We start from the raw sequence: 23,673 nt of genomic DNA, 5'->3' as shown, positions 1-23,673 counted from the left end.
CAAAAAACGCATGTTCACCATATTTTATTGTTTTACTTCAGGCAAAAGAAGAACGCTCGGATATTGTTTGTGATTTTTACTGTCCTCTATGTTTCCGTGTTTTTGTCCCTCTTCTTAAGGAGTTAGTGGAAAAACTCTAAAAGTGAGTAAAACGCATAAAAATAGGAAACAAGATACTGAGGAAGGTTCGTTAAATTAATTAACTTAAATAAATATCCAGTGCCCTGAAACACCTTATTCCAATCAATATAAGTATCTGTCCAATACCATGCCGTGAAAAATCAGGGCCCGAGGCGAGAGCATATGGCAGCGCCTCCGTACATATAAGTTGTCAATTTAAAGTTATATTCTCTGGACTATTCTTTCTGCATAATACTTAACTATTTTATCATGACTAAAATCAGAAAGTTTCATCATTATTACACTGGAATCGTAAAAGTGTGTAATTACTGAATTCACCACAGTTCCATTATTTCCTTCTCCCAGAACAGTGACGTCTTAGAATAGTGGCTTAATCGTTAGTTTCTTAATGTTGGGGACTCAAGTTTGATTCCGGGTGTGGCAATTCAGTAAATTTTTGCAATCTACAAAACTGATACTTGTGATGTATAGTAACATGAAAAATATGCATTTTTTCTGGGTCTAAGAGTTGTGACGACCTCTTTTACAGATCAAATGCCAAGAACACAAAATTACATCTTCCGTATCAACTTCATTCGTACCCGTGTGTCAAGTAACGTGTTTGGACAAAAATTGATGAATACATAAGGGTTAACTCGTCATTACTGCTGTAGTATGAGCCTAAAAAGAGTTCCAAGGAATTGTTCATAGCTGTGCACAAATTGCAAATTGTGATCGAACTTACAACGCTAGTCACGGGAATGATTCTATTTAAGATGTCACCTCACCTTTCTACTTAGAAAATGGGCGAAACAAAATGCATTACCGTTATCAGCTAACAAATCTTTGTATTTCATTTCTTGTCAAATTGATAATTCTATATGTAAATCCATAAACGTAATAATATTATTGCTTTCATGTGTAAACCTAAGAAACATCTCACATACTCTATATCTTTTCTGTTCCTATGAATACCTTCGACTATTTTACTTCTCTTTCCTTCTGTAATAATAATAATAATAATAATAATAATAATAATAATAATAATAATAATAATAATAATAATAATAATAATAAAGGAATGGCATAATTGCAACACCAATTACATAAATATTATCTTTCCGTTCAAAAAAATAATAATTGCTACGACGGGAATTGAACCCAGGCAGCTGCAACCGGAGTTTCCTGCTTTTACAATTTCTTTTAATCAAATCGCCCCAACCGGAGTATTGTTCGCCACTGACACCTCATGTCCTTTCGACGTATTCCAAACACTACAGGAACACGAAGACAGAAATACTGAGGACAATTAAAATATTGACCTTGCTCTTTAGAGGAATAAGAACCCCTAGTGGATTGTGCCTCATAAGCAGCTGCCTCATGATTATGTGGGCTCAATTTACCACAAATTACTCATATGAAGTTAAGAAAGTAAACTAGTAGTTATGTAAAATAAACATAGAATTGTCAATTTCTACACGTGTTCATACAACTTAAAGAATGTGAAAATAATTTTTGTCGTCTTTTCTTCTTTGGAAATTAGAAGTTGTGTAAAAGACGAAATGTATTGCAAATCTGGACAATCCCTGCAACCGAGGACCACCGCCGTAACTTAGATTTTTCTTAGAGGGGCAACCATTAATAAGTTTAGTTGGTTCCCCTAGAAAAATTTGTTCTTCTGATTCTTGCATCCCCTCTTTCCAACTTTATTTTAATCTTTATGGGCCTCCCGAAGCCTGTGGGCCCTCCCGCACGACAAGGTCTGCGGTTCCGTTAGTCACTCCCCGGGTCCATTCGATACATGACAAAAACTCATTTTTGTTGTTATTTACCTTTTGTGTGTTGTTTTCTTTATGTGATGTAGCGACCCTATTTGATGGTTCATTTCTAATTTATGTTCCTATCGTATATGGAGTAAGAAAATTTTGTCTGAAAATGGGTCCCCTCAAATTGCTGGCAGCTTTTCTGGTTGGCGGGCTGTTACCCTCTGCCTCCACAATTTATGGCTCTGTCAATAGCATAGCCTCGACTTGAAGAACGTTTTGTGATAATTTCTTCATTGAGCAACGTGTATACAACTTGTTTTTGAGTTAGTCAAGGAAATCTAGAGTAAGTCATTAAGACACACAAAAGTTGCTTATATTTTCTTATATATATTTTTATTTATATTTTGTTTATATTTGTTTGTATTTGTTATATTTGAGTGTCTTGTTTATATTTTTCCATGAAACGATTTTAACTAGGTATTAGTTTGGGTGGAAGTTTAAATGGTGCTTTGGGTGAGTGGTTAACGCATTGAACTTTCAATTTGGTGGGCCCGGGTTCTAGTCCCGGCCAGGCTGAAGCGTTTTCAAGTTTTCTTGTTTCAATTTCAAGTTCAATGCATACTCAGTGTGATAAGCAAGATCTTCTCTCTTCTTTCCAGATTTGATATTTTCTGCTACTTTCAAGCATTTTCTGATTCATATGTGATCAATATTTTAGTTTTTTGACTATACTGTATATAATGAAAAAATACATTACATACACAGCAATAGTGAGATTAACTTTTGATGTCTTTTGGACAACACACTCTGGACCAGAGAGATTGATCTTAGAATGGAGAAATGTTTCGTGCGTCATCTACTCACAATTTTACTTCCATACAGACTTGAGTCAGTGCTACCAACTGCTTTCAGTGACGAGAAAAGTTACGTGTACGTTGGGTTGCATCTGCCTAGGCGTTCTCACAACCGCAAATCACCTGGACCCCAAGTAATGGAAATATAGTGATTAGGGGGGAAATTACTTATGTATCTGGGTGTACAATATACCGCTGTCCGGAGAATTGATTTTTCTTAGTATACACCATAACAAGTAACTCAAACTGCAAAAGATATTTCTTGGAATCAAATCCCGGTCTCATTCGCCGCAGACTCTTACGCTAACCCACTTCCAACATTTATCAAAATGTATAACTGAATGAAAACTTGATTCTCTACACCAAAGATAGTAACTCTCTTTAGATTTTTATACTAATATTTGCATAAGCGCATATTGGTAAGTGTAAAATGTAAATAACTATAGCTTTTATTAAGGTAAAATTTTAATTTGTAGTGTATCGCGAGGCGAAATATTGGATCAAACAGATCCATTTTCCCTGCACTTTAACTTTAAATCATATTCTTTAAAGCATAAATTTATACACCAAACATCCGATCGTAATAAAACTGGGAATGATTCAAAATCTGGACCTCACAAAGCTTACCAAATATTGCACTATGACACCTGTAGATTCGTTACCTAAAGACGGATATGTTGTGTCATATCTTCGAGATTAACGGACAACATATCGAATTCATACGATCAAAAACAAAGTGCCTTCGAGTAAACATTCGCATGCTTGGTAAGTATATGAAACATGTTGTTTTCTCGTTCAGCGGTAATGGTTCTTGGTTTGCACTTCATATTTCGAAAACAAGAAAACGTTGATAGAACTCAATCGATCGTATCAAACATGGAGTAGTAGTCCCATTATAGGTACATGTGTATTATTGTCGTGTAACATCAGGATATATTGTTTCTTTATTTTCTAGAGTGTGGTGAATGGGTACCCCAATTTCACCATAATTAATAAAGACATGTTTTCAAAACAATTTTTGTACAAAAGATCAGGTTTGCGACGAAAAATTGATCAAAACTTTCACAATAGAAAAAAACTTTGAAGATGTAAATTACGGACTAAGAACGTAGTTCAATTATAAATGTGCATATCTTGAAACCAAGGATAGTGCAAAAATTGGGTACTGTTAATAAAATTAACACAAAATTGGGATAAAAGCATAGCATATAAATCAATTTTAAAGAGGAAGCATGAAAGCATTGGTCCCAATACATTTCATAGATTTATGCTTTCAAAAGAGCGACGGCACAAAAATCTAGATTTACCGTACGAAATGATAGAAACAAGCAAATGCGAAAGAACGAAATTCTAGTGTCAGGCTCAGAATGTTGCAAATTGTTTACTTTGAAAACCATGTACAAAATTTAGAAAAACTTGGGCAAAGTATTATCTAAAATTCATAATACAAATAAGATTATTAAGTGAAATAAGGAAATGCAGATGCCAATATTTATAATAGGATAATTTCATTAAAACGAAGAGATGTCTAAATGCTAAAGCACTATTTTAAATTATCTCGCAATAGTAGCTAGAAAACGTACAGAATTGAGGAACACGACAGATCCTCAAGAAAGAAAATCACAGTTGTTAGTCATGAAAACAGTGGCAAGTAAGGTGAATACCGCAATTGATACTTATAGCAGTCCACCTGTTAACAATATAGTAATTACGATGCTACATGAAAATAAATGGCACACCATATATACTATTATAACATTAAATTCAAACATATAACTTTATTTTGCCTTTATCATATAATTCAGATCTTGAGTTGATTTTGAGTTTATCTTTCCGTTCAGCAGCGAACTATATGAGACGTGGACCTACTGATTAACGTGGAATCCGAACCACAGGAGCTCCTTCCGGAATCGAACACGGATCTTCCGCCCCAAAGGCGCGTACGCTAACCGCTTAGCCACGGAGGAGCTCTTCAGATCTTACAGAGTTAATATTGACAATGAAGGAAGTGGCATGCTTTTATCACCTCCAGTTGCATTAGAGAAGCAAAATCATAGATAGAATCTAATATTGCAATAGTTAATCCATAATAATTTCCAGATTCATATTACAAATGTTTTACATTATAACGATTTTGTAGAAAAACAAGATATCGTACATTTTTAACATCTAACGTTTGAAACCTGGAATAAAGTTGTTATCATTCTTGTTTCCATAAAGGTGACCTATTTGAAAAGAGCCATGCCTCATAATTTCTTACATTTATTTCTATGGATATTTTTCTTAATGCCGTTAGCGGTATCAATAGTCGCTTTATTGACCATTCCTACCTTTCTATTTAAGGTAGCACGAAATTGTTATAACCACATTTATAGGACACCGCAATGTAACCACCTAATACGTGCATGTACCGAAGTTTCTTAGAATAGACCTGACAATTTTTTACTTCGCTTATACTAAAAATTGTGGTATTGTTATGTAGTATGTGCGTTTCCCCATCAGTACTAAATATTATGTACATATTGCAAATAGCAAAATTCTATAGTGGGCAGTTAATCTCAATGTTTATTTTACTAATATTGGTTTATTTTACTAAAAACCGATAGATCGGGGAAAATACAAGAACCTTGCATATAATATAAAAAGACAACTTGGTAAGAAGAAGAGGAGGTAAATTACGTTGTAATTAAATATCTAACTGAAAGAGACCATCTGTATATTACTGTATGATATAGTATTAATTATCGTTTCATTAATAGATAAAAATAAACTACGCTAATAAAATATCAAGCAACCTTGAAATATATATTTACTTAACTTATGAAACCAAATAGAAGGAAATATTTACCTCAGTCATAAACACAAATACATTGGTGGCCGAGATAGGTTTGTGCGTAAACTTTAATATATCTTATAAGGTCTTGGTCAATTCCAACTAAAAGACATAAGCTTTTAAAGCGTTCAAGTTTGTCACAGACCGGATTTATCTCCTAGTGATACCCTAGTTAATGCCCTAACGCGCCAACAAACAAAACTGTAGTTACCACATATTTTGCCATTCCTTTCTCTACCATGATGTTCACATATATGTTATTTTTCACATTTGGAATCTATCATATTATTAAATAACAAGTTCTGCGATCTCTTCTATTTAATGACTGCGTGTTCTGGGATATTTACGTAGGTGATAACAAATGCTTATGGTTTGGCAGAAATTTCTAATTGGTAATACACTTTATTTAAGGATACATTCGAAAATATACTACCTCAGATGCTAATCGTGTTTTTATTATTTGATGCCGTAACCTTCCCAGTCATATACCCAAAACGTTTGAGAAATTGTCTGTCCCTCTTTTGCATCACTCATGCTTAATTTTACACACATTTCTGTACAAAAGAGCCTCCTTCTATTCGATCATGAATTTTACTTTCGTCTCTATTAGTAAAGTTGCCAACTATCCATTTCATACATTTTTCACTGTCTTCCTTGCTCCTTCTCACCCTCATGTTAACTATGCTGTCATGCGGCCCGTCTTGGCTTTACCCTATTAAAAGTCGCAGAGTCTAAGAGGTATGTTTGATTTGATTATTGACTGAATGCGTTTAAGATCTTTGCTTAAGTTGTACACTATGCCATTCAGAATTATTGCATTAACGATTTGATTTAGATTTCAAATTATGGTAGTTTCAAGTATTGTGGTATACAATCTAAACTATGTGTTTTACCTTGTGCACTTGTGTTAGCATTAGCACTGCTAAAACTGCCTTCCCCTACCAAAGAAAATAAATAAAATCAATTATAAAATATAAACTTAGTGGAAGTATTATTTAATAAATAGGATAAGAAGCTTTTTGTTCTAAGATATATGGCTCAGACGATCATCATACACATTAGAGTTATTAAATATTTCGATACATATTTAGAGGTCTTTATACTAATTACCTCCAACACTGCTGTTGAATTTATATCCCTCTTCTGGAGGAAAAGCCATAAACTGTAATATAAACTAACTTAAATTTGCGTTAGACACTATTGCAAACAAATGACCTGCTCGCAATGAACTGCAGCCTGGACAAAAAATGTGGTGAACACTCCTCTTGCTGACAAATGTAAATTTCTTACTATTTAAGGAGATTATTCATATATTTAAATTACAATATAATTTTTGACAATATTGTGTAGTATTCAAATTTCACAATTGCGCCAAATATTAAATTGAGATCTCAAAGGGCTTTACGATTTAAAACGTCTCCATCAAAGGAAGGTAGAAGAAATTAAAAGTTGTGTTAACCCAAGAAACTAAGCATTTCGGTAAATTTAAGAAGTACGTTTTAGAATAAAGTCATCAATTTTTGGAAGTATTTAATTAAGACGCCACGAAAGTCGATTGAATTTAATAGTCAGAAATCGAGAAGTAATCATAACCACTACCAAAGCCTCGTTATTAACATGCATGCAAGGTATATCTACTACAAGGCACAAGTCCATAACATTCTTGATATTTAAGATAGACAGGGAAATGATAGAAGAAGTTTATTATAACTCACATATAAATATTTCTCTTCGTTTTCTTTCGAAGAAGTCACCATAAGATTCGAGGCATTTTCAATAGCGTTGAACAAACTTCCATATCCATTCTGTGCAAAATTATGATGCCTTAGAGCACCACAAGTACAGAGTTGATGTCTTTGAACTCTTTAATACACACCAATTTTACAGGTGAAGAAAAAGAAATAAATCGTTTGTGGTAAGTACGGACGGTATGAGCAAGTGTGTGTAGGCGGAGGTTCTCATGGATCAGAAAAACTCCAAAACGTTCCATTCCTGTCCGTCGATTTTCGACAGCACGTCTCAGGTTATTTTTACTGTTTAGCTATACACATCTACTGTAATTGTTAACTATGATTCCAAAAAATTCTCAACATTAATAACGTTTGTTCCCAAAAGACTATTAACATGGTTTTATGAGCTGATTGTGTTTACTTCAAATACAAATGTTCAAGAGAATTTGAGTGCCGCTATTCCTTTGATTACTGTCTCGGACCTCTGTGGTGTATGATATCTCAGTTACTATAGGAGAAAGGGGTCATTAATATTCTCTTCGCCGTGAACCTATGGTTCTTCTCTCTTTGTGATCATGTGTTAGCATTACGGTTACCAGAATCTCACAGCGCTATAATAAGGCAGTTTGTGAGTCAAAATTCGATCCACTGTTTTAATAGACACTTGCGGAATCTGTTTGGTGCATTTACTTATTGAAAACCAATAGTTATGTCGCACCTCTTCCGTTACGCGTTCCACCAGATCGCCATATTAGCACTGATCTTAATCTACACTAATCATCATGTACATTTACACGCTCACTCCAAAACTCTAAACACCAAATCTGCTATTTCTTTCAATCATTATTATAGATACAGAAATGTCCTACAATTCCTGATATATATCTGCTGTATTCTGTTCCTTGATGTTCAGAAACCGCACGATAGATTTCACCTCAAATTGAAGTGATTTTGTGACCCGACAGTCATTTAAGTATACTGGTAGTAACACGTACATACTTAACTTCATGAGTGTTGCAAGGTGATAGTAAAAAACGTCGAATCTTTTTCTCCTCGCTTCTCATATAATCACAAATCGTATTTCACAAACTAAAATAATTATAGATTTTGCACACAGTATTTTGAATTTTAAAACATGTTTATTTCACAAAAAAGTAATACTCTTGCACCTCATTTAGTACATCCTATAGAAAGGTTTACAATTGTTCCTTATTGCTAGAAATTATTACTTCTATTTTGTCTCAACACATAGTTTTGCCGATATAGGCTTGTATAGTAAATATTGTCGCTCCATAGAAAATGTATTCCTATATCTAGACGAACATACTAGAGTAGTTGATCTTGTGATACATATAAGATCTTAACATGATTAGTTCCATGTGGTATTTGAAGACCCTAACCTAGAATTGATGATATTGTAGTTTATATATATATATATATATATATATATATATATATATATATATATATATATATATATATATATATATATATATATACAAGTTTGCTAAACGTACCTCCATTTACTGCGAAAAAAGTAATAATAATTATAACACTATAACAATACTTTAGTATTAATCATATTAATAAATAAATTTTATAGTACTTCTAAAGCAAAATGGAAATATACATTTACACTTTATTTGTTCTTAAATTATCTATGGTACACCACTCTGAGTAATTTTATCTATAATAGTGTATTCAAGAGAAGCAATGAAATGAAATAATTCCCAATTTCCAACACAGTAGGCATTAGCTCAAACCTGAGGATGAGTGACCTAGCATATTAAAGGATCAAAGTGACGCATTTTCAATTGCAGCCGAAGCTCGACTGTTGCGTATCACACGCTTTACACGCTCAGTGAAGCAAGAGTTGAGAAATTGAAAGAAACAAGCAAACAATTTGACAATTATAAGTTATGAACACTGAAAAGTAACACCATGATCAAACATGTTATGTGACAACGCAAGTTTTATAGAAGTGATATGCTTCATAATGCAAAAGTAGTTACAATGAAAGAAGTAAGTACATTCCTATATTAATTCCAGACGGGAACTTAAGTGGTTCGAATCTCATCATGCTTAAGCCTTATATAACCTCGTTGTTTTATAGACGATAATCTCAAATACAATCCCATGAACTGAGCTCTCCTGCAAAGAAAAATGTAATGTACTAAAATTCTTTTAAATTTCAAGTAATATTTTAATATTTCCTTTACTGTTTATTCTAGTGTCTAAATTTAACAAAGTTCATATTCTTGTATAATTTTTTGACTAATTGAATAATGTGTTCTTTATACCTGTGCCATTTCCACCTGAAACTAAAAAATAAAGGGAGAACTGATTGGTTTCAAAGTAAGTCAATTACAATATTCACTCATAGATAAAAATTAAAATTTCTACACCAGTAATAACTAACATTATTTCCAAAGATCTTTTAATATACCATATGAGAATGCCGTAAAATACGCAATATAAGAAAAGGTTTAACTTGTTTTGAGTTTCAATAACTAATAGAAAATGCTTTTACATAACCTAACCATTCCCATTTGTAATTGCGAAAACAGAACTGCCATGATCCGAAGTAAGTTTATTGCAATCTTTGCTCTTAGAATTAAATTAAATCTTGTAAAGCACTAAATACTAATATTATTTAGTGATATTGTAACATTAAAGCAAAATGCTGTATGTAAGAATTTTCATCATATATATTTGTCGTCTTTCATGGATCTACGTATCGCATACAGTTGTTATTATATGAACGTAACAGTAGAAGAAATGAAATAATAACTCTGCTTGATGTTATCTCTTCCCTTTTAGATTTGAACTTAAAATTAATTTGCTCTTATGCACTAATACACAATTAAGTAACATATCCCATCTATCGGTGTTTCATTGAAAAATGGTAGGTAAGAAGTCAGAGACAGTCTAAATATTTTCTAGTATATAGTACACGATTACATTTACACAAACTAATTTGTAGGCAGAATTAAGTGTCAGATCATTATGATGTACCATAACGAGTTTTGTAACCTTAATTCGAAGTATATAAGCGAACTGATACTATTTATGACTACTAATTTCTGTAGAGCATGATTTAACGTAAAATAAAATTAAAGATTGGTAAACAGAAAAAGAAAGGGAAAAGTTAATATTGACAAGACCAATTATGAATGTTTTATTTTTAAAAAATCGTTGGGTGAAGTATCAGAGGGAAAAATGAAATATATTACGAATAATAAATGAGAACTACAATTACCCTACTTAAAACTGTAAAGTACTTTAATAAATAACAATGAAGGAATTCAAGGGATGAAACAAATTAACTAATTCATAACTATCTTAGATATAACACTAAGACTTTAATATTACATTTCCAAAAGTATGTGAACAGTATTGTCAGTATATAAAAAGAGTCTGATATTTTAAACGTTGCCAATTTTTTCTGCAAATTCACTTTATTTACTGCAGACATTGGTTAAACATGTTACATGTGTTTACATCATATTTACTACAGTTAATGAAATAGCTAAAAAATGAAATCTTTGAGTTTTACGTCTCACAGTTATGCCGGTTAGGCTAAAGGAGACGGTGATTATGAGAAATGAATGGAATGGTGGAGGGAAGAAAGTGGGAGCAAACGAAAGAACCCCGAGAAAACCCACGGACACGGTGTTTGTCCACCACAAAGTTCACTTGGCGGGAGAAGGGTTTGAACCCGGGACCCCATGCACAAGAAGTGAACGGAAATAGCTAAAACTACCTAGACTAATATCACTAACACCAAAATAAATTACTATCCATTCATATTATTCATGTGTTGAAATTATAATTATTGGCTATTCCGCTACTAAAAGTTGCTGAAAAGCTACTTTTCACATAAAAATTTTAATTTCAGAAATACTTTTAGGGCTGTAAATGACTTATATAGTCTCGATTCTCAACGAAATTCTATTCTAAGTTTCAATGTCATCAACGTTATGCTGTCATAAGGATAAAACTTTCACTGACAAAATCTTTTCTTGTATTTTATGTAATATTTTGATATATATTTACTCTTTTACAAATATTTAAAAACTGAGTTTACCTTTTCAAGAACTTAAAATAGTAATTTAATAATGGTTTAATATACCTTCGCCATTTCCACCCGAAACTACAAGAAAGAGAAAAATATCATAATTCAAAGTAGGTCAATTACAATATTCATTCATAAAGAAAAAATAAAGTTTGTGAACGAGTAACAAATAAGTTTATTTTATTGATAATTTAATATCCCATTTAATAACGATATATGAAACAATTCTTAAAGTACAAAATAATGAAATGTTTAACTTATTTCGAGTTTAAAGTACTAATGGAAGCACCGTTACCCACCTGTAATCAAAAATCCAAAATGTCATTATTCATAGCAAGTATTTTGCAATATTCACTCTTAGAAACAAATAGTATCTTGCGAAGCACTAAATACTAACATTACTTGTATTGTAACACATAAACCAAAATGTTTAAGTAACAACCTCAGCAAAAATAGTATATAATCTCACAATATTCCCTAAACGGAAAGGGTAACCAAGCATTATATCATTAAGAGTCTCAATGTAACTAAAATATTAAAAAATACATTTTGTCGTCAAACTCATAACATCGTATTCTTCATCAAATAAAGTTTAAAAAATACACTTTTGTAAATCCCAACCAAATTAAAAACTTGTGCTGAACTTAAACCTCAAGAAATATTCGGGGGACAATATCTTCAACAAAAAACTCAAGTATGTGCTTAAAAACACTGTCAACTGCCAAAAATGTCTCCACATATAAACCAATTCATAAACACCACATAACTATTCTAAAACATTAAAATGAATCACACATTTAAAGCTTGTATCTTTTATTCACGCCTAAAATATCCTAGCTAACTAATTCTATGGTCTATGGAATCCGGTTTTTCAATGCCGCGTTCACAAAAACTCTCCACAGACTTCTATCCTTAGATAACTGCATCCAGTTTCTACTTTGTATTCCTGTCTCCCCGAGATCCATCTTAATATTATCCTCTCATCTGCGCCTAGGTTTTCCTAATTGTCGTTTTCCGACTGATCTTCCAGTCAAGACTTTGAAAGCGTTTCTACTTTCTTAAATTCTAGCTACATGACCCACCGACCTAAGGCTCCTAGACTTGGCGACCCTAACAATATAGGGTATACCATATAAATTATGTAGTTCCTCGTCATGATGTTTCCGTCATTCTTCATTCCTGTTCCTCTTGGGTCCGAATATTCGTCTCAGGATCTTGTTCTCAAATAGTTTCAGTCTCAGGATCTTGTTTTTCCCTCAGACTAAGTGGCCATGTCTCGCAACCATACAAACCAACAGACATGATTATTGTTTTATAAATTTTAAGAGCTTCAGATTCCTCAACAGAATTCCAGGTTCTGTAAGAACGTTGTATAATTTTTCTCTCCTAACCGTGTCGTACGCCTTTCTAAAATCAATAAATAACTTATATACCGAGGTACTGTATTCCCACTTCTTTTCGAGTATTTGGCGAATGGTAAATATTTGGTCGATAGTTGATCGATTCCTTTAAATCCACACTGATAATTCTAATAATTTCATCTGCGTATTGGGGTCAATCTTGCTAATAAAATATTTGAAAGAATTTTATAGGATCTTGCCAGAAGAGAAATGCCTCGATTATTATTATTATTGTCAGTTTTGTCGCCTTTCTTGTGAGTTGGAACAATGATTGATTCTTTCCACTGTTGTGGCAATTCTTCCTTGTTCCTGATATGGAGAATGAGTTTGTGTATCTTGTTCCACAATTTTTCGCCTCCAGCTAGAATTAACTCAGCCAGAGATTCATCTACACACGGAAATTGTGTTTCTTTAATTTCTTTATAGCGGTTTCTACTTCTGTTTGGTTGGGTTTTGGAATATACGATACTGCGGTGTGTATCTCCTCTTCTCCACGCATACTAGTTTTTGGTTGCGTGTTAAGCAAATCGTCAAACAAATCTTTCCATCTATTTAAGATAATATCGGTATCAGTCAGAACTCTACCGTCAGATTTCTTTAATATATAAAGCTTGATAGCCTTTCTTAAATTCACTGCTCCTCTTACACGGGTCCCGGATGTTTTTATTTTTACTATTATCATCAAGTTCGTTAATTTTAGCTTTCGAAAAATCGCGCTTATTTGTTCTAAAAGTTTTGGAAATTTCCTGCATGATATCTGCGAAATCTTGTGTAGTTATTTCATTCGGATTTTGTAGCCAGCGTAATTTTTCCTGTTTTCTATTTTCTGTTAATTTAATGCATTCCTGGTCGAACCATGGTTTGTTCCTACGAATTTCCGTGTGTCACAATTGTTCTTTTGCTGAACTTTTAATGCTATATCTAATTTCAATCCAGGTATCCTCAACACTAGTGCACTCCGAATCTTCTAAAGGTGAGAATCTATTCGAAACTTCAATCTGGTATTCCTCTCTTACTTGGCTCTCTTCTAATTTCATTAAATTGTTTCTCTCCGTTTTCAAACAATGAATATTACCTTTTTGCAGCGATAATCTTTCTCTTATTATCGCTGCTACCAGGTAGTGATCAGTATCACAATCAGCCCCTCTAAACGGCCGAACATCAATTATATTAGATTGCCTTATTCTATCTACTAAAACGTAAACAATTTGATTATGTGTTTTTCCATCTGGTGATGTCCAAGTGTATTTATCGATGTGGGAATTTTTTACTTTTCGCGATTAGGTTTTTGGATATTGCAAAGTTCACGTCTCTAACACCGTTGTCATTACTTTCTTTATGCAGACTTTCGTTCCCTATGATCAGTTTGAAAATATCCTCTCGTCCTACCTTCGTATTGAAATCTCCTAATAGAATTTTTATATGGTATCGCGGGAGTTTATATAATATTCGTTCCACTTCTTCGAAAAAACTGCCTTTAATATCATCATCCTTATCTTCAGTTGGCGCATGTACATTTGAAACAATAATATCACATCTCCGTTCCTTAAGAGTAATAAAAGAAAGTCTGTCAGTAACAAAATCAACGCGTTTAATTGCTGATAATATTCGTTTGTGATCGAATTGAAATTTCCTAGTATAATAAATATGTATACCTCTTCCATCAAAAGCATAAAAAATTGGTTATGTTTAAAATACAAAACCTCTGGCAATATACCACAATTAAAAAAAATTAAATATAACCACAATGAGAATCCTCATCAGAAGTATTCATGTTTATTGGATCGACGTGTCGTATACATTTTTATTATATGAACGTAACAGTATAATCTATGGAATAATATTTAAGTTTAATCTTACTTTCTTTGTTTTCCATTTGCACTTAAAACTTATTTACTGTTATGCAGAAATACACAACTAAGTAAACTATCTCATCAATTGACGTTTCAGCGAAAAGGGGAAGGTAATAAATCAAGGAAAATCTAAATATTCTCTAGAGAAGTAGCACATGCTTTATTTTTATGGAAACTAATTCGTGAACAGCAATAGGTGTCAGATCATTATGATCTACCATAGTCAGATTTATAATCTCACCTCGAAGTACATAGGGGAACTGATAGAATGTACTATTGATATGGTTACTTTTTCCTGCCGAGCATGATGCAATGCAAAATAGAAAAAGTGAATGTTAAAGAAAAATGGAAAAGTTAATAAAGCCAAGCTTAATTATGAATGTTTTATAATAAAATTAATAAATCAAGTGTCAGAAAGAACAAAAAATAAAAATTACGAATAATAAATTAGAACTACAAATGTCCAACTTAAAACTTTTAAAGGCATTAAAGAATAACTATAAAGGAAACCTGTAGATGAATCAAAACAAGTACTTCGTTATAATCGATAATCTGACACTAAGACTTTAATGTTACATTCTCAAAAGTATGGGAACTGTATTGTCAATATAAGAAAGAGCTGGGATATAAGAAATAAGAAATATAAGAAATATAATAATAAGAAATATATATAAGAAATAACTGGGATAATACCAGTCACAGAAAATGAGTTTTTATCTATTCATTTTATTCATATCATTAAATTATAATATTAGTGAATTTATAGTAAGTTACAGAAAACTATATTTGACACTAGAATCCTAATTTTAGGTTTACATTTACCTATTTTAAATGACCTAATAACCATATTTTTATATTACAGCTTAAGTACTAACATTATTATTGCAAAATGCTGTAAAATTGCCTCTGATGTATGAAATTACTAGATGTATTAAAATAATACTTCTACTCAAATTCATCTTTTAAGGTTGTACGCAAATATTCACTTTCCTTCTGCAGAAATCAGAGTAAATATTATATTTCATTGTAACATTGTATCAATCTTGGAGGGTCTCTTAACTCGAATTATTCATAATAAAGAGAGACCATTAATTTTGTTATAGTATTTAATTAACATATTGAGAGCATTGAAGGAATTTCCTAGTAATGCAAATTAATTAAATAGCCAGCAATAAACATCAATCGACATTACTCAACTTCTTAAAGACATTCGTCCTGATATCACTTACTTTGTTTACGCAGACCCTAATGTAAAGTTGGTAATATTTTATTTTTTTTGTAAAACTTGTAATATCTGCTTGTTCTTGGTACATTTAAATTACTGCTGATACATTTAAATCACTTCTAGTAATAACAAAAAATAATTCATCAATAAAATAATAATATTAAACATAATACATTATTTAAAAATGTAAAATATTAAAAATATGTTACACTTGTTTTCAATATATGATACCTCACTCTGTACATTAGCATCTCACTCTTTTGTATATTAGCAATAACAATATAATTAGAGACCATCATCATTAAAGTATGAACTAATTCAAGCCGTATCTGTTTTAGTGACGTACGATGATCTTGCAAATTAAGGGCAAATCAACTTCTACGACAGTCGAAGCAGGAGTATAATGTACCATGTAGTCTACTCCCTAATTAAAACAGTAGCGTATTAGAACAGAAAAATAAATAAGTTGTCTAATAAAAAAACATGAACACTAAAAATAAAGAAGAACAACATATCTCTTGTAACTGTCACATGGTAAATATAAAACTAATATGGTTAGATGCGTAAATGAGATTGTAATAAAAATATGAAAGACTTTCGTTCCTTAAATATCTTTATATAGATACAACTATAAGCAATTAAACGTATGGTTCTATTTAATACTTAACTAGTGTGTTACGGTCCATACCAATGTAATGAGTAAGACTTTGGATGCATGTGTTTTATTGTTAACGCTAGATAGTTGCAACAAGTAGTATCTGAATACTTTGCATTGCTCTTTAAGAAACAATTTTCGCTGAAAGCGTGAATCACCCAGTTGGGTAGTTATAGCGCGCTCAGGTCTTCAAACCAATACAACACGGTTAGTGTTACAAATTTTGTTTCGCCGTATTCTACCGTTGGATAAATTTCGAAATCCGTATTTTGTATTAAACATTCTACTTTGACTAAGGTATGTGCCCAGTGTTGTATATTATTCTGCAGATTACACTTTGTTAATATGAGAAGAAGTTCAAGTAAAAATGTTGTGTTAACTAACTAGCACATACGAAGGACAGTGTTGGATGAAACTTATTCGGATATCAGTGAAAGGTTTGAAAGTGATGTTTTTGAGGGTGAAGATAATCAGAAAGAGTGTAAACACGATACCGACAGTGAGCAATCGAGTCATGGAAGAAACTCAAACGACCAATTTTTGGAAGCTGCACAGTTAAAGTTTGTGTAAATTGTCTTGTAGAATGACGTGTGCCGTACGGACCATAACTAAACAGTGGATTAGTTTTTCTCTAAGTGTCTGCATTGAAGACATGTTTAGAACATGTTTTAATTAAAGAAAAGTAATACTTTTGTTAGAAATAATGTTTTTCGAATAACGAAACAAATACGATGCTAAAATTTGCTAATGCGAGAGCGTAAACCTAGCTTTAGTATATTTTCCTAAAATTTGTATTGAAATTTGCTACTGAACAAATACACACAAATGGCGCGAAAGCTGTGAATAAACACAAAAAATATTTTGACATTGTTCGTCTTTTATATTTAGTATTTTTAGCTTAAAAGAATATTTGGATAATTTTCACCCATACCGTAGTAGATATCAACCACACTAATTAAGGGTTGTTGTATTCTATCATACTTAATTAAAAGTTTACAAATAATGAAACGTAACAAATTTCTAAGTTATTTTCAGTGCTATTTGACATTATAATTATTGCTCCTACCTGCATCAATTTCAACTGAAATTATAAGAGCGAAAGACTCGATTTAAAACATAAGTGCATTACAATATTCATCCTGAGAACCAAATTAAACTTTGAGCAACAAAAAGTTACCAATTTCATTTTAGTGATTGTAGAATATTGAGTACGATAATTCTCTATTTGAAAGACCAGACCAAAAACACCATTATATGACACGAAATGGTATTTATAGTGGCGATTCCGTTATATATTGTTGGATTTAAATTACAAATTCGTATTCCTGCGTACAGTAACTTACAAAAGTGTTTTTATCAATGAATATTTTTATGTAAAATGAAAAGACACCTATGAAAAAATCTTAAAACTTTCTTACAAGTGATATTTGATTGAATTTCGAGGAAACTAAGAAATTAACAGAAATGAACATTTGACACGTCAAAACATTGTTCATAGGTTTTCCGGAAATACAATAAGTAACTGAGTATTATTAGTTGATAATAAGAAATGTTTCTCTAAAAACTGATGAAAATGAATGAAAAATAAAAGTTCAAAAACAAATTAGAAGTCAATATTATCAAGTTTAATTATGAACGTTTAGCAGAAAAGCAGTATATCATGGTCCAAAGAAAGCAGACATTAAAGAAAGTAAGCAAAATTAATCATACATACAAAATGCTCACTATGATGAAGATTATAAAGTCGACATTTGAAGATCACTCAGAAAGAAACCAAATATTTTATACCAAACATTATATTTTCTTAATTTAAATTTGATGTTAACATATCACACTACCGAAACACCTACGTTAGACACTCAATAGTAATATTGCCAACTCTTTACAATAGATGATGACTGATATTATATTTGAAAAATTGTATAATTGAAGCTACTGGAATTGCTAAAAAGTATTGCGAAAATATCAATGACAGTAAAATTATGTTTTCAAATTCCAAGCTATTACTTCATATCCCTTATTATCAATTAATATCTCCCATATGTTTAAATTATAACTACATGATCTACTAAAAAGTTCTTAAAATGATAAAAAATTATACTTTTTAGAAAAACTACAATACCAAATTTAAAAGTTTCACTGTGCATTCCTTTTATCCCTTATTGTTGTCCACCTCTTCAATTTTCTTTGCAATTAGTGAATAATTAGAATATACGAGACATCTGTGGAAAATCATTCCTGATGCAGGAAAGTTCCACTCATATTTGAATTCAGGTGTGAAACGACTATAAAATTGCATTTCTTGCAGATGTCATATTATGTTCTTTGTAACACTCTTGTTAAGCTAATTAATTTTATAATTTCAAGTTTTTTTTATTTTTAGGGAGTAGTCTCCAATTTTGCGGAGATGTTTATTTAAATGCTGGACGTTGGTTTATTTAATAGCAGTTTATACTCTTTAAATATTCACCAGCTCGAGGCAGACGTCATTGATCGAATCCTTATATGCCTTACGATTCAAAAGCGCATAGTGTAATAAACAGTTAAAGAAAGTATGAATTCTTTTTAGAATATGTTCAATCTTAAAATGATTTTCTTTCGCAATAAGGTATACTATTTTATTTTAATTACTGCACACTTATCTAAAAACTATTCAACAATTCTTTTTTATAGCTGGCAAGAAAGAACGACGTAAAAAATTCGAACATCGTTGGTTCCCAATCTTGTTTTCACGCATCAATATAACACTCCTGTATTATAGTTTTATGGAAATACATCAATTACATTACAATAGTACAAAAAGAACAATATAAATGTATTATAACATTGAAGGAGACCACAAAGTTGTAAAGCATTCTACATTTGTTTTATACTATAACTTTTATAAGACAATCCACAACTATATCTCCCTTTTATTCTTAATATTATCAATATAATACCTAGGTATAACAAAAAAGATAGTATCCATTACTATATAAATTAGGACAAATGTGTAGGACATCTTAAGTTAAATTTTTAATGAATAAAATATCGTTTGATATTTCTCTAACAGTTTGCTATTTTGTAGCGCTTGACTAATGACAAAACTTTACAAAATGTTTCTTTCAGTTGCATTATTGATATATTAACAAATTGTATAGTAATAGCAATGTGGTTATTCAATATAATAACGAATAATTGTTTTGTACCTCTGACGTATCCACCTGAAATTAGAAAACAAACCAATCATTATTTCGTACGTTCATTGCAATATTCTTTGTCAGTTAAATAGTTAAAGTCTGAACAGCAATAACTACCTATTTCGTTTTTAGTCTATGTAAAACATCTAACACAATAATGTATATATATGCTTATTTCTAGTGATAAGAAGTATTATAATTATTAGCAAATCAAAGTTGTACTTATACTTAGCACAGACCAGGATCGCAATTGACATTATATTTTAGATTACACTTGCATTAGAAATTGTTGCATTGAATAATAAAAATTTATCTGCTGTTATGCAATGGTTTTCAATTAGCAAAACTATCTTATCAATCAGTACTTACTCTAGAAACGAAAGATCAGAGATCAAAATACTCATAAGACTTTCGTTCAAGTGATATTTATTTTCATTATGAGAATGCTAATCCGGTTGGAGAAGTTGGTTTTCAATCACATATTCTATCACATTCATTTAAGAAAACTAACAAAAATACATTAGGTAACTTAGATATACCATTGATATTCCGTATGCATTTCTAGAAAGTTATAAAATTTGAAATAAGAGAAGAAAATGGTGAAGGAAACTGGAAATTTAATAAAAGCAAAGGAAATTATGAGTGTTTTTCGAAAAATAAAATAAATTAACAAAGTTGGTCATATATGCAAAATGTTCAAGTGACTACTATGTAGGGCATGAGATTAAAGAATAAAGAAACATCACAAAACAAGTAAGAACATTGAAAAGGCAATATTCAGAATACCCAAAGAATCCTCATTCGCAGTATAGGATAAGAATGTGATCAAGGAAGAGTACACACTTAACAAAAATATTACAAGAAGTAGCAAAAAGGATAATAGGAATGCAATGTGGTTATAAAAATGATTAAGATGAACCTCAACCATGAAAGAGAAAAAACAGCAAACTGATTCTTAAAGATGGAATATTATTGAACTTAAGTTGGAGGTAATGTGGACACTGGCCGCGGTGACTCAAAGGTAGGGTATCCGCCTCTGGTGCATGGGGTCCCTAGCTCCATCCCCTAGTTTGTTGTGGACAAACACCATGTGCGTGGGTTTTCTTGTTTCTCCCGTTTTCTCCCACTTTCTTCATTACACCAGTTCACTCATTTCTCGTCATCAGCATTTTCTTTAGTGTAGCCGGCATAACCTTGGGACGTAAAAGTCAAATATTTCATTTCACTTTTTGTATAATGTGGAAACACCTAATGGACATTTGGGAATATTTCATGAAAAAAGAGAAGATTTAAATTTACTCGGGAGTAGAAATTGCATAACAGAAGCTAGATGGGAATTTATACTAGTATATAGCAAAGTATTACAATATCTAAAATATTCAAAATAATGAGTATAAATTATGCATTAATAAAAGAAAGTACAAAGTTTCGGATAGGTAGTTCACAATAGAACCTAGACATTACTGGTCTAATATTTAAATGAATATCTAACTGGTGAATAATCAATAGCAAAAGTATGAGGTATGAGTTGAGACAGAAAGTCACGTCCTTTACCAATATAGGCTAGTGTTTAAAAAATTGCAAGCTTGTTGTTTCGCTTCTTACTGCAGAAATTACGCGTACTTGAAGCAATTTTAACTCATTCGAATTTAAGTGGGCACTAGTAGAAGAGCACTTGTGATATTACCTGATATGCTGCCTATGAAGAAACTAACAGAAAGGTGTTGACATAAATGTCACATTAAGAACAACTTGGTTAATGCGAAATAATAATTTATGTTCAAATTTGTGATATAATGAAAGAAATCGAAGATATAGCAGGTATTAATCCAACTAACACACCAGTTGAAGGCTTCTGTTTGTAATTGTAGCAAATAACATAGATACATAAAGAGTGTAAAATATAGAACGTGCTATCTGCAGAATCTTTTAAAATACTCCAATATTGTATAAATTTAAGTATACATAACGATTACTTTGAAAATACTGCATGCAAATTTCTTATATTAAAGTAAATATGTCAAAATAGTTGTTGATATATTTAAAGAAACTTTAACTACTACCGTATTCCATTATTGACGTTCAGCATTATATTTGTTATTCTTGATTTTCCTAAGTAATTTAAGGGTAATTTAGCGAAAACCCTTACATATAGTTCTGGTTTGATTTAAATACCATTGCGGTGTATATGGTGGGGAGGTGTATGATTTTAGTATTGTTTGGAAGTAAGAAGAGCTTAAAAATTACAATTCCTACTCAATGATGTATACAGAACATTTATTACTTGTTCATTTTCTCCTTCATTTAAAGACATAAGTAGAACAATGTTTTCACCAGCCTCGTTAGCTTCACCATATTAAGTAATGTTGTGAAAGGAGTCATGCAATTGCAATCCAGGTATGTTGAGTTTTTTCAGAGATTAAGTGAATACGCTGACCAAAAAATTCTAACGCCCTGTTGATCGAGTAAACCTACGACGTTTCCATAAATTTTAGTCTCATTCAACCCAGTTATTAACCGAATATATTGATGATTTGTAGTAAAAATACCACACATACATAAAGATACTACACATGATAACAGATCTATGTAGTTATTCTGGTGCTAGATTAAAATTTGGACGGGATTGGAAAATTAAACAATGATTATCATACATAGTTACTTTAAGTACCTAATCGTTGTATTAATTTTACACTGCAAGCATTGGTAGTGTCCAAAGTTATAATTTCCATTCTTTTAAGGGCCTTGCATATTTGCAAGTTCTCCTTATTTCGCCAAAAATGTCCTTTTACCTATGTTTTACATATTGTAATGTTTCGAAAATGTATCAAAATTATATTCGACAGGATTGTTTCACAAAAATCACACAAAAAAGAAAATCAAAACCAAGGTAGTATATACTATATTTTATATTTACGTGAAACAGATTTGAAATCAGTAAATATATGAGTGTAATAACAGAAACATTGATACTATATAAGTTCACTGGTATGAAATGAAACTTAAATCCGATCGAAAGTCTCAAAAGACCATACTGAGATTCTGTGTATCCTGATGGTAGCACACGGTATCCTGTCATGTGCACAACATGATTATATCCTATCATGTGCTATAAAATGGTACGAAGAGTATATAAAATAACAAACTGCACATTGCCTATTATTCGTAATTTAAATGGAGGCTTGTATTCACAATGTAGATGTTGACAGATTTTGCAGACGTATTTATGGCGAAAGTTTTTCATATCTTTCCACATGATGGTGCAGTTGGTTAAGGGCTATTGTCAGGGTTGCAAACTATACTCCTCGAATCGACTCTCGCACACACTCAGTGGCATTTGCTTACACATACTCACATACAAATTGCACAATAATGCTTGTAAAAGGACAAGTCTTACTTTGTTGTAAGTTATTGCCTATTCTACTTCAACCTTACACATGTTAAGCAGACAACCGCAATCTCAACAATGACGGTCTTGCAAATGCACAATGCTCTACAAGAGTAAATTTATTTTAGAAGTTGTGTAAGAAGCACCAATTAGTTCTCTAGTGATGCTGGTGGATCATATATTCTAGGTTTTTAGGAAATAAGTCCTCTGTTTCTGCAGCATTACACTGACTTGGAGACACTTGATAGCCTTTCATATTTCATTTCCTAAATTATTAATTCTGTATTTGTACAATTGTGAATGATTTCATACGAACCCCACTTTTGAAAAAGTATGATTTATACTCGCAAAATAACATAATTATTCTGCATTAAAAGGAAGAAGTTTGGTAGAATACCAACTCCATTCAACGTAAGGAACTGAACGTGTGTTCAGAGATATGTACTATCGATCCATGATTCGGCTCGGGTTTTAGTTTGTACTATTTTTCATACTCTAAACTTTCAGTCGATTTTTTCTCAATTTAATGGTTTACTTATGGTGTAGCGTTCCGAATTCCAAGAAATGTATATCAACTCTTGTTTTGGCGGATGGC

General features: G+C 31.7%; 1 protein-coding gene across 1 annotated transcript in view; it reads right to left on the bottom strand.

Moving 5' to 3' along the window:
• LOC145683623 (uncharacterized) overlaps positions 1-23,673 on the bottom strand; it is a gene marked incomplete at its 3' end in the record, with an annotated part of 551,164 nt that overhangs the window by 422,949 nt on the left and 104,542 nt on the right. Inside the window, 3 exon segments of the mRNA XM_081754960.1 lie at positions 6,467-6,511; positions 17,578-17,592; positions 19,700-19,714. Of these exon segments, the coding sequence (XP_081611086.1) occupies positions 6,467-6,511; positions 17,578-17,592; positions 19,700-19,714 (75 nt within the window).

The sequence above is a fragment of the Thermobia domestica genome, chromosome 4, assembly GCF_964235325.1.
Source record: "Thermobia domestica chromosome 4, izTheDome1.hap1.1, whole genome shotgun sequence".
Classification (NCBI taxonomy): Eukaryota; Metazoa; Arthropoda; class Insecta; order Zygentoma; family Lepismatidae; genus Thermobia; species Thermobia domestica.
The sequence above is the reverse complement of the archived record's forward strand: the minus strand, read 5'-3'. Positions and strand labels throughout refer to the sequence as shown.